A 13,062-nucleotide genomic window follows, 5' to 3' on the forward strand; every position below is an offset into this window, starting at 1 on the left:
TAATTTCACTCAAATCCGGTGAAGACAATAAATTTTTTCAATACTGTTTCTCAATATTTATATTAATTTTTTAAGAGTTTATTAGTGAAGTAGTTCATTCGTGGTCGAAGGAATTAAACCAAAAGATAAATAAAAAGTTTTTGTTCGAGCAAAGGCGAAAAATATTTCACAAGAAATATGAATTGTCTAAACCATTGATTTTTGGAGCTCATTTTAGAAGCGAAATGGCGTGAAAATGTATGTTTGGAAAATAGAAGAAGAGGTAGCACAATGAGTTAATACCCAATATAGTCCTCGACTATAGTGGTTTTACTCAATTTAGTCCTAAATGACTTTTTGTGCTCAATTTAGTCCTCGACTTTGATGGTTTTACCCAATTTAGTCCTTTGTTAAAAATTCTGTTAGTTGACGCTTAAAAATAGGGTCCTAATGGTAATTTCTCATCCTTCGTCCCATTTGCTTCTTCCCCTTATTAAGATCCACGCAGAAATGTAAATCTTTATACCCAAATATTTATTTACACTGTATTTATTTATTTAGGGTTGAAGTTGATTTGGTATGAGAATTTGCATTTTTGCGTTGATCTTAATAAGGGGAAGAGTAAGGAATCATCCCAAATGGGATGAATGATGAGAAATTACCATTATGGCCCTATTTCTAATAGTCAACTAATAAAATTTTTAACAAGAGGACTAAATTGTGTAAAACCATCAAAGTCGAGGACTAAATTAAGTACAAAAAGTCATTTAGGACTAAATTGAGTAAAACCACTATAGTCGAGGACTATATTGGGTATTAACTCTAGCACAATTGATAGAAGAGAATATTTATGGCTAAGTGCAAGAGTTCGAATCTTCATGGAGATAAAATTTTTCAAATAGAAGACTTGATAGCAAAGCTTGAGAAACTGAAAATATATTGTTAGAATCTCAAAGGAGTTAACCTTATTAAGGTAGAAGACTTGATAGTATGGTAGCACAAGGTTGATGAAGAAGAAGCATGTTCGAAATCCATTAAGAACAAATCAAATCAAGTAGCATACTGTTTTTGGGTGTAGCTCAGAGTTTTCCATCGTTGAACATTATAGCCACCTCAATTGAGTGGGACAGCTGGCCTGGAGATTTAAGATTGCCATATACCCAAAGTCAATGATTGAACCCTTGACCTTTGGTTAAGGATGAATGAGTCCCTTCCAGATTATCAAATATTATACTTGATAGCAAGGGTTGGAGCAAAGCCTAAAAGAAGTGCACAGTGTTCGAGTCTTCACAAGATCAAATAATTCAAGGAGAAATGTTGGTAGAAGAGTTGGTAGCACATCTACTAGATAAGCTTGTAATAGCAAGTGTGTAGCAAAGGACAAATGTTCGAACCCCTGTGAATGCAAATAAATGAAGTAGCAAAAGTGTTAAAGACATGGAGATGCAAGGTTTGAAGCCCACCAAGTTAAAATAAATCAAGAAGAAAGATTTGTGCAAAGGTGGTAGAAGAGGTTATAAAAGAGAAGAAATTGGAGCTAAGTTCGAATCCTTTCAAGAACAAATCATTTAAGTAGAAGAAAAGGTAGAAGAGATGGTAAAAGAGGTTGAAGCAAACAAAGTAGAAGAGATTGGAGCAAAGGTAATAGAAAAAAACCATTATTATGAGAAATAAATGTTTGATATATATATGATATCGCAACATACATATTCGATTGTTTTGCTTTAGATTCCAAGCTAATTGCCAAAGACTTTGTGGTCAAGCGGCACCCGGTGTACACTCCCATGTGGAAGGGAGTGGGTTCGAGCCTCAGTGGAGGCATTTGTTGACTCTTTGTGCTTCAGTACGTTGAGAAAGTAGCTATGGACAGATATTACATTGTAACCGAGTCAGTAAAACTCAAAAAAGGAAAGAGAGCGGTTGTATCTTCTTTTTTTTTGAAATCAAAACCGCCGAATAGGCTATTATTTTTTTTTTTTTGAAATCAAAACCGCCGAATAGACTATTATAAAAGTGAAGCAATAGAGTTTGGAGGGACAGAGTCCCAATACAAAACAAACGGTTGCCTGTGAACCAGCAGTAACAGCTAGAGTGTTTGCCAAAGAATTCAAAGATCTAGAAATCAAACTAATATGACAATTCAAAAATGAACCAGCAGTAACAGCTAGAGTGTGAGCCAAAGAATTCAAAGATCTAGAAATCAAACTAATATGACAATTCAAAAATGAACCAGCAGTAACAGCTAGAGTGTGAGCCAAAGAATTCAAAGATCTAGAAATCAAACTAATATGACAATTCAAAAATGAACCAGCAGTAACAGCTAGAGTGTGAGCCAAAGAATTCAAAGATCTAGAAATCAAACTAATATGACAATTCAAAAAAGAAGATAAAGAAGTCTTGCAAGCATCAATAAATAAACCAGCGTAGGAATGAGAGGACTCCGGTCTTTGTAGAGCACTGTGAAGTTGAGAACAGTCCAAGCATAGTTGAATAGAGTCGATGCCCCTATTCCTGAGCCAAGCCAATGCTTCTTTACATGCAGCAGCTTCCGCCATGAGAGGAGAGAAAGAATCTGGCAATGGCCCTCCGCATGCAGCGACGAAGCCACCATGAGTTGTTACGAGAACAGCCCTGAAAGAAGCCTTGAGAGTATTGTGGTGGAAGCTGGCATCGACGTAGCATCTCAGAGTAGCAGGGTGGTGTACGTGCTGCACTCCTCCCACCGGCGACGCAACTTGAACCGTCTGATGCTGAGGCGCATTCACCGCCGTCCACGCATGCAGCGTAGCCGCGACAGTAGCCACCAACCTCCTCGGCGTTGGGAGAAAGCCATCCCACACTGCGTTGTTCCTTGCGCGCCAGATACGGTACAAGATAGCTACAGTCATACAAATATTTTCGTCGATCAAAGAACTTATCATATTCGCACACCACAAATTAAATGAGTCACCTAAAATGCTAGAGAAAGGTAATTGTGATTCATGCCAAACTAGTTGTGAGAAATCCCATAAAATTAGTGCATGCATTGTATCCTCATGACTCAACCCACACATTGGACATTCCAGATTCACCTCAACCCTCTTCAAAAGCAAATTAGTAGTCACCGGGAGAATATCATTAAGGGCCCTCCACAAAAATGTCTTCCATTTGGGAGGAACTTTAATTTTCCACAGGGAGGTCCAATCAACAAAGCAGTTTGGTGAACCCTCAAAGTTACCAACAATACAACGATAGCCCCCTTTGACCGAATAACAACCTTTCGAGTCTCCAAACCAATACCATGAGTCCTCATAGTCCGAGGAGATAGGCACTCTCATAATACGAGTCACATCATCTGGGGCAAAAATATCAGTCAGAATTGAATAATCCCAAGAGCTTGAGCCTTCATCAATCAATCCTACAACAAGAGAACCGTTCAACTGTGGAGGCATAGGCGTATTAATCATTGGGTTAAGGTCATCAGGAAGCCAGGGATGGCTCCAGATTAACGTTGATTTCCCATCCCCAATTCTTTTTCTCACACCTTGGCATACCAAGTCATGGGCAGCCATAATACTTCTCCAACAGTAACTAGGACAATTTCCCACTGTAGCACTAAAAAAAAGAGGATTTCGGGTAGTACCTTGCCTTATATACTCTAGCAACAAGGGAGTGAGGCATTGTTAAGAACCTCTAAGCCTGCTTACCCAGCATAGCCAAGTTAAAGGCATGAAGATCCTTGAACCCCAGTCCACCAAACTTTTTAGGTACACATAACCGATCCCATGCTTTCCAATGGATCCCTCTCTCTGAACCAGATCCCCACCAAAATTTGTTCATGGTTCTCTCAATTGACAAACAAACCGAATCAGGGAGCAGGAAAACCCCCATTGAGAAGGTAGGCATAGCTTGGGCCACACTTTTCAACAAGACTTCTTTCCCTACCTTAGATAACAACTTTTTATTCCAAGAACCAATTCTTTGCCTAATTTTATCCTCAATATAAGAGAAAGCATTCCTTTTATTCCTTCCCACAAATGCCGGGAGGCCCAGGTATTTCCCAAAATTAGAGGCCTGACCTTGCAACCTCAGCTCTATCATGCTGAGTAGTATTTTTACTAAAGCAGACACTCGACTTATGATAATTCACAGCCTACCCAGACATTTGTTCATACTGATTTAAGCAATACTTTACCACACCTGCCTCTTGAGTATTGGCCTTAAAAAACAGGAGACTATCATCTACAAAGAAAAGATGTGAGATAGGAGGAGCACCTCTAGCCACCCTGCACCCATGTATGGCCCCTTCGACTTGAGCCTTCTGAAACAACAGAGAGAGCCCTTCAGCACAAATAATAAATAGATATGGGGAAAGGGGGTCACCCTGTCGTAGGCCACGGGTAGGAAAAATCCTTTCACTGCTAACTCCATTAACCAAGAAGCTATAGGAGACTGTAGTAAAACTAATAAGTTTAAATGAATGTTATATTTTTCAGTTATGTCCATCTTTTCCATTACTTCATTTTATACATTATAGTATAATAATTGTATTATACAATATTTTGGTAAAAAATATCTCTACTGTTATAATTTCCATTATCTTTTTCAATTATTGTTGCAATGCACATGCATCATATCCACCATATATTTTCTTATATTCTTCAATGGTAATAATATATGAACATTATATATATTGGAGTACTATATAAGTTATTTCCTAAAATATAAATATCAAATCTATAAAAATGGTTTATATTATTATTATCATTATTATTACTAGTATTTTCGCCCGTGCGTTGCACGGAATGAATTTGTTATAATATTTAAAAAATATTTGGATCGATATACAATTATATAAATTATAACATCGAATATTATATAGCGCAATTGATGAAATTGGTTGGATTGATTGTGTTTTTTTATGTTTTCTTTGCTTGAATTAGAGCAAATAATTGTCCAATTACCCGTGCGATTCACAGATAATTTTTTTATTATTTATTTAGATAATAAAATTAAAGATAAAATTATTTTAAAAAAATCTAATATTGAACATGTACATTTATTTGATTATAAGATTAGTGCAAAAGTATCACTCAATTAATTGAATAATATATGACTTGTTTGTTTACAATTATCTTAAAAAGATCGATATTTAATATTCCGTATAACTTAACTAATTATATTATTACAAAAATAAATATGAAAAAATGAGAAATAATTTAACTTTAATTATTACGGAGTATAAAAATAAATTGAACGACCAATATTTAGCTTAATTACCATAATAATTATTAGACAATTATTATTAGTCAATAATTACACTAAATTAATTATTTTTCGTTAACAGGAATATCAATTTGTATATACAAAAATTATTACTCCGTATTATTATATATTAAATATGTTCGACCTTCTGCAGTGTTCATGTCACACGTGTACTAATTAATTTGATCAACGACATATAAAGTTGGTGAGATGATTGCTCAAATAATAAATATTAATTATGTGATAAGTTAGTTGTTTCCGGAGGGAGCTTCAGTTAACTCTACGACTAAAAAGAGCACGTTCCCGTGCTTATGGTGTAGTATTTATTAATATAATTAATAATTAATAAAATATAATTAATTAATTAATATTTAATTCATATAATTATAATAATATAATTGTCGATTATATTTCCAATGAAATATTAATATATTCATTTAATTTTTTCTAATATTTTTGAATATGTTCATTTCCTTTTTTCCTTTATAAAAAGAATTATTAATTATCATTCATTTTTCCTTCATAATTTTTTCATAATATTTCATTTGTTGGTTACTAATTCTTTTGTAGGAAAAATTATGTTATATTTCCAGTGAAATATTAATATATTCATTTCGTTTTTCCTAATATTTCATTTTCTTTTAAATATATTCTTGATTTAATTTTCAATTCCAATAATATCTCATATTCTTGATTTAATTTTCTACTAATAAATGATGACTTTAGGAAATATATATACTTGGTTTGAGGGAAAGCATTCAATAGTAATAACCATATAGTAATATGAATAATTATTAGCTTAATTAGAATACTAATTATTAGTGTACTAATCTTACCATTATTAGTTTTATTACAATTAATTCCTTAATTAGCAAAATAACAATTCTATAATTTTGCTAAAATATATTCAACTAATTCATTACTTTTAGAAAATACTAATAATTGTATAGTAATATGACTAATTATTAGCTTAATTTTAGAATAATAATTATTAGTGCACTAATCTGACCATTATTAGTATTACTACAAATCTACAATTAATTCCTTAATTTTAGCAAAATAATAATTTTTTAATTATACTAAAATCTATTCAATTAATTCCTTAATTTTGGGAAATAGTAATATCTCTATAGTAATATGTATAATTATTATCTTAAATAGTATTAGGAAAAATATTTAATGGCCGATGTATAGATGCTATACGCCGGCGGTAAATGAAAAGATTCCATCTCATTAAAAAAAATCAACATTGACCAAGTCCTTGTTTGTAAAATTTATATTACTTTCTAAATTATTATATTTTTAATAAGAAAACTCTTTATTTTTTTATTAACAAAATGCAGCTAATTTTTTAAACCTATTTATTACTTAGGTAATAAGGAAATATACTTGGTTTGAGGTAAAGCATTCATGATTATGGTTTCATCTCTCCATATATATACAATGATCAAGCTAATTCAAACGGTAATCGCGTTACATTGTGCAGCCATAAACTAACGTACATTAATGCTTCGTGCCTACTGTACATCTCATTTTTTTTGGAATAAATACAGCTCATATTTAATTTATATATAAAACAACAAACGTAGTACTGACGGTTTATTATATTGTAAAAATTATGGAGCCGCTGGTCTGCAGAGGATAGATTGCAGACAGAACCGGAGACTTTGAGGCCTTTAGAAGCCCATTCTTGTCAGCGCTGGTTGAGCTCTTCTTCCTTTCTTGAATCGGTGTAAACACTGGCACCTAATTCAGCTAGCCCCTCCACTACTGCATGCATAAACACAAAAAAAAAACATAAAATTTTCAAACCCATAAATGAATCCTCAATGCATTTAATAAAAATCATAACTTGATAGAGAATGATGAGGAGCAGAGTAGAGGGAGACAGTGGAAGAAAGGGATAAGAGAGACACCAAGATATGATTTTACAGAGAAAAGGAAAGGAGAAGGAGGCATTGCAAAATAAAAAATTATAATTTCTAAAGACTAATCTATTATATTTATAGATAGAAAATGTGATAATTATAAATTTAAAAGGAAAGTATAATGGATTTTAATTTATAAAGGAAAGAGTAATTATTCTGTTATTATATATATATATATATATATTCTTATTTTTTATGCAAGTTACCTTTTGTAATTAAATCAATTGTTTTATTTGTCTTTTTTATTTGCCTAATATGCATGCATCCACCGTTTTTTTACTTCTGTCATTATTTTAATTATTCTTATATTCTTATTTTGTATGCACATAATTTTATTTGCCTATTATCATATTACCATAAATATATATGGATAATTAATCAATTATAGGTGAATGAAATTGGCATGTTCTTAGCAATTGACTTATTTTATGAATATATATATATATATATATATATATATATATATATATATATATATATATATATGAATAATTAATAAAATAATAAATGAATAAAATAAATGATTTTACTAAAATGCCACTAAGTTTGGGCGGTAAAATTTGGGAGGAGGATATTGTTTTTATATATAATAATATAGGTATAGATTATTATTATTATGATCTTAACAGCAACAATATTATATCAATGTATAAAATTTATATTATTATTATTCATGCAATAGATCCACTTCATTATACCAAGAGGATTACTATTTTTATCCTATCCCAAAATCATAATAATATGCAAGAGTATAAGATAAACTTTTCAAAAGAAACACAACTAAGGGATAGAAATAGCAAGTAATTTTAATACAACATATTTATAACAACAACCAAACTAAATTAAAAAAGAAAATACATAGAAACTTCTCCATAAAAAAATTACTTTTAGAAATAGAAAAATATGTAATTTTACCACGGCATAATTGTAACAACAATTGAATTGAACCTTTGCACGCCATTTGCTCCTCATCCATTGCCCTTTCTGATCTAATTGTTGATACTGGTGGTAAAAGCACTCAACAATCTTCATCAGTTCTTCTGCGCCAAAAACCCCAATATGTAATTCAAGGCCTTGAACCACGTTTACCTTTTTCCCATCCACTCTCTCGTAGTCAACAAAATCTTTCTTCCGCTTCACTTGCGAGGAAGAATATGGTATGCTCTTTCTCCTCTTCCTCCGCTAACCCCTATCATTTAACCTAGATGACATCGGTGAATGTTTGCGATTTACCGGTGCGGGTGACTACGCATAAAAAATCATCTTTTTCAACCGATTCAAGTAGGTCGGTGCAATTCTTGGTGCATGCACCACCGTAGCTTTCTCAGAGGAGTTAGATGGGGCTTCGTTATCGTTAGGAAACAGTATATCATCACCAAATTGAATTACAAAAAAATTCAAAACAATTGTTAACACGAAATCATAAACTAAACAATGAAAGAAAGAACAACAAAGCATAACCATGAATCTAAAGAAAGAAATCAAAAGATTTTCACTTACTCTTGAGTCTTGAGCTTGTCCATCAGAGTTGTGATCGGAAACCTACAAAACGAATGCCAACTTTGCCGAGTTCAGAAGTTGTGAGGGAGCAATCTCTCATGCTCGGAACTTATATGAAAGAAATTGGCGTCAATTTAAACCTGTCGGAATAAAATTAGGAAGAATGCTACTGGAGGTTTTAATTTTCTTGGGATTATGGCAATAAATTTTATGGAAATATATAAATGGTTAATTAATAAAATAACCATATATATATATATATTTGGTTTTACTAAAACAATTCTCGTGGTATTATGGAATAAAATTAGGAAGAATGTTATTGGAGTAGAGGTTTTAATTTTCTTGGGATTATGGCAATAAATTTTATGGAAATATATATAGTTAATTAATAAAATAACCATATATTTATTTGGCTTTACTAAAATAATTCTCGTGGGATTATGGCATATAATTTTACTAAATTAATTCTTAATTTGATTTTACTAAAATACCATGTTCAGAGGTGAAATTCATACAACTATATATATCTTTAAAAAAAAAGGAATTTATTTCAATCTTAAATCACATATATAATTATGTTATGTTATTAAAAAATTATTACTGTACTGGATGAAGAATACATCTTGAAATTATGTATTAAATTTTATTTGATTGAAATAACTTAATCGAAATTACAAATATATCACCAAATATATCACATATTCATTCTATTTATACTATTACATATAATACATATATTACAAATATATCACCAAATATATCACACCAATTATATCATACCAATTATATCATCAATTATTCAATCACCAATTAATATTACTATATTATATTACCTTTTTAATATTTTAATTAATTAATAAATCCAATTATTCAATCACCAACATTTAACCATAATAAATTAATAATTAATAGATTAAGAAATAAATAAATAAATAAATAAATAATAGATTTTACCAAAATGCCACTAATTTTGGGCGGAAAACTTTAGAAGGAGGATAATGTTATTATATATAGATAGATTTACAATAATATAAATTTCTAAAATTTAAATAAATTTAAGATTTAAAAAATATCAATTCGATTAATACATGTATTTTAAATTAACAATATTAAATTTTGTTTCTCGATTTTTAATTGAACAGAATTCAATACTTGTGCTTTAATTTGCAGTTTACCCACTGAAACACGTCCGAAAATGCAGAACAACACAACTATAAAATCGTGGTCGGCAGGATTCAAACCTGCACAGGCAAAGCCCACATGATTTCTAGTCATGCCTGATAACCACTCCAACACAATCACATTTGGTTTATTTCTTTAGGCATTATGTATTTAACCAATAAAACCTTCTTGGAATGAATGCTAATACATTATGAAGTAACAACATTTGAATAGTTTCTTAGAGTCATTTCCATTTTTGGTCCTACTATTATTTGGGCATTGCCAATTTTAGTCCACTTCATTAATTTTTGTCACATTACGGCCAGTCTTATTTATTTAGTCCTTGCCACTTTTAGTTCACCGTTAAAATTTTCGTCGAATGGTCGTCCAAAACAGGAGTATTTTTGGTCTTTTCATGCTTTGGTCATCTCCTTGACCCTTTGCAGTGGTTTTCCTTACACATTTTCATCCAATGAAGAGGTCCGGCGGAAGCCATGTGAGTCACATTACAAAGCCATGGCTTTCACCGGACCTCTTCATTTGATGAAAATGTGTAAGGAATACCACTACAAAGGGTGAAGGAGATGATCAAAGCATGAAAAGACCAAAATATCCCAATTTTGGACGGTTACTTGACAAAAATTTTAACGGTGGACTAAAAGTGGCAACTAAATAAGACTGGTCATAATGTGGCAAAAATTAATGAAGTGGACTAAAATTGGCAATGCCCCAATAACAGTAGGACAAAAAATGGAAATGACTCAGTTTCTTACTTCTTATAGTTTTATCTCTCATTTATTTGGGATGATAATTTCACTCAAATCCGATGGAGACAATACATTTTTTCAATACTGTTTCTTAATACTTAAATTAATTTTTTAAGAGTTTGTTATTGAAGTAGTTCATTCTTTGGCTATATATAACAAAATTATCAATTTTTTTAATTGACTAGATGTTCGTTTAATCGGGAATACAGAAACCCGGCGTTCTCCTTTCCCTCCTTCATACGATGAGCACGAATTCGACCCCCAAGATCATCGCTCAAAAAAATAATTAAAACTTAAAATAAAAAATTCTTTAAAATAAAAAAACAATGAATAAGCCAAACACCTTGTGCTCAGATGACAAGTAGTGACTCTCCATATGGGAGGTCATGAGATCGAGCCTCCAGATACTACAATGTAATAGGGTTAGTTGATTCGGTTCGGTGAATGCACATGATTAGACCAACATATTTTATTTTATCATTAGACCCTTAACAACATTGACTCTTATATAATTTAGTAGATATATTATATTAGTGAAAAAGAATTACATTTACGGTTTGACAAAATTTAATTGTTGAGAGAAACTATTAAGCGTCAAATGTAGTCTATTAGAAAATGTTTCTCACCCTTACAAATTTCATTACATTTTTGCCACCTCTAATGCGACAATCGAAATGCTTTCACCCCCTACAAAAACCACAAAATTTTTGCGACTCTCTAATATGTCTATTTTTGTTTGATTAATTTTTTCTTTTTTATTTCAAATTTCAACTTACTACAAATTGCTACATCATGGAATAAGTTTGTGTGAGTGGCATACGTAGGAGAGTGTAGATCATGTTAGGATCAAATGTTTATCATTATGCTAAAAGCTATAGCTATTGCATGCTTTGATACTAATTCTAATTTCAATATCAAGCATGTACCACTACGCCAAAAGTTATAACTAATAGTATGTGGATGTGCAACTTTAATTTATTTCTTTCTAATTGCATAGCAATCAACATCACGTTTTGATGACATGATGTTGGACTTGACTCTTCGAACCGCCTGCGCAATATATGATTAGTTTGCCCGCATGGGCAGCTCAACTAGTCACAGGAGTGAAGTTTGAATTGGGAGTAAAGACCAGGAATCGAGTCTCACCAATGGCAATGTGTGGGCAACCTCTCAAAGTGAGGGGCTCCTTGTGAGCCAGTAAGCAAAGGTCTAACCTCTGTATTTAATTGAGTTACCATGATTTACATCCTCCTAGATGTTTTGTAGGGTCGAGGCGTGGGGCCTTTGGGATCGGAGATTCAACATTTTGGGAGTAAAAAATATATATGGTTAGTTTTTCCTCTTTTATATTATCTCTTTTATTTATTTATTTATTTCAAACACTAATCTATTAAAAATTGAGGCGTGACAGAAATATAGAAACTTCTAGCGTGGTTCATTATTAAATTTTCCTGTCAAAGTCTTTAAAGGGGAAAGTAAAATGGTAATTTCCTTGATAATATAACTAAATGGATATAATTTTATTTTAAACATGCATTCTTTGTCTTGAACAAGCTAAGAAATGAATTGCAACATTCAATCCCTTAAGGCCTTAATGTCAAAACCCATAATTGTTTTCCCAAATCCGAGTCGCTTGCAAAACCCATAATCAAATTGAAGTAGTTGAATGTAATTTTTCCGTTCAAAGTCAATTGTCAAGTGAAAGTCTCCCAAAGACCTATTCCTCCCGTTCATTCTTGTTGATGGCATTTACGGACTGTTTTGTTCACGGAATATGGAGGGAATGGCATAACATTCCCAGTAATAGCCTATTCCGTTGTTTGGTTCGCATGCATTTGTATTCCCAGGAATATTGTTCCTGGAAATGGGCTATGGGTAATAGCTATTACCAGCACCCTCGGTATTAGCATATTCCTGACCTCTCAGGAATAGGTATTTTATTATATTTTTTTTTCCCTTTTTAAAACCTAAATTTTTTACGCTCACTTATCTAAAACTCATTGCATCGCATCGCCTTTCTCTCTGTCATCGCACACATCTCACCTCTGCCGTTGCAAATTGAAATTCTTCTTCAAGATATTTTTCTAATCTTCTCTCTTTTTTTTACAAATTATTATTTTAATATATATATATAAATATATAAATAAATATATATATATATATATACACACACACACACACTATATTTTATGACCAGGCTCTATCAAAAAAAAATAACAATAATAATAATAATAATAATAATAATCATAATAATAATAATAAGAAGAAGAAAGAAGAAGAATAAAAAATTTTGTACAAGGGCATTTATGTCTTTTAAATATATATTACATCCTATTCCTTTAACCAACCAAACGCTGGAATATAATTCCCAAGTCTATTCCTTCCACGAACCAAACACTGGAATACAATTTCTATTCTATTCCTTACCTATTCTATTTCTTATGGAATAGTATTCCTATTCCCATAAAATTCATTCCGTAAAC

The 13,062-nt window shown here is 31.6% G+C and overlaps 1 protein-coding gene across 1 annotated transcript; it reads right to left on the bottom strand.

Moving 5' to 3' along the window:
* Positions 1–1,283: 1,283 nt before the first annotated feature.
* LOC116015828 lies at positions 1,284–4,059 on the bottom strand. Its single transcript, XM_031255993.1, has 3 exons — positions 3,666–4,059; positions 2,054–3,616; positions 1,284–1,375 (listed from the first exon to the last, which is right to left on the bottom strand). Exons 1-3 carry the CDS (start codon positions 4,057–4,059, stop codon positions 1,284–1,286), a joined length of 2,049 nt encoding a protein of 682 aa, XP_031111853.1.
* Positions 4,060–13,062: the final 9,003 nt, after the last annotated feature.

Source organism: Ipomoea triloba, chromosome 4 (genome assembly GCF_003576645.1).
Source record: "Ipomoea triloba cultivar NCNSP0323 chromosome 4, ASM357664v1".
In the NCBI taxonomy this organism is placed as follows: domain Eukaryota; kingdom Viridiplantae; phylum Streptophyta; class Magnoliopsida; order Solanales; family Convolvulaceae; genus Ipomoea; species Ipomoea triloba.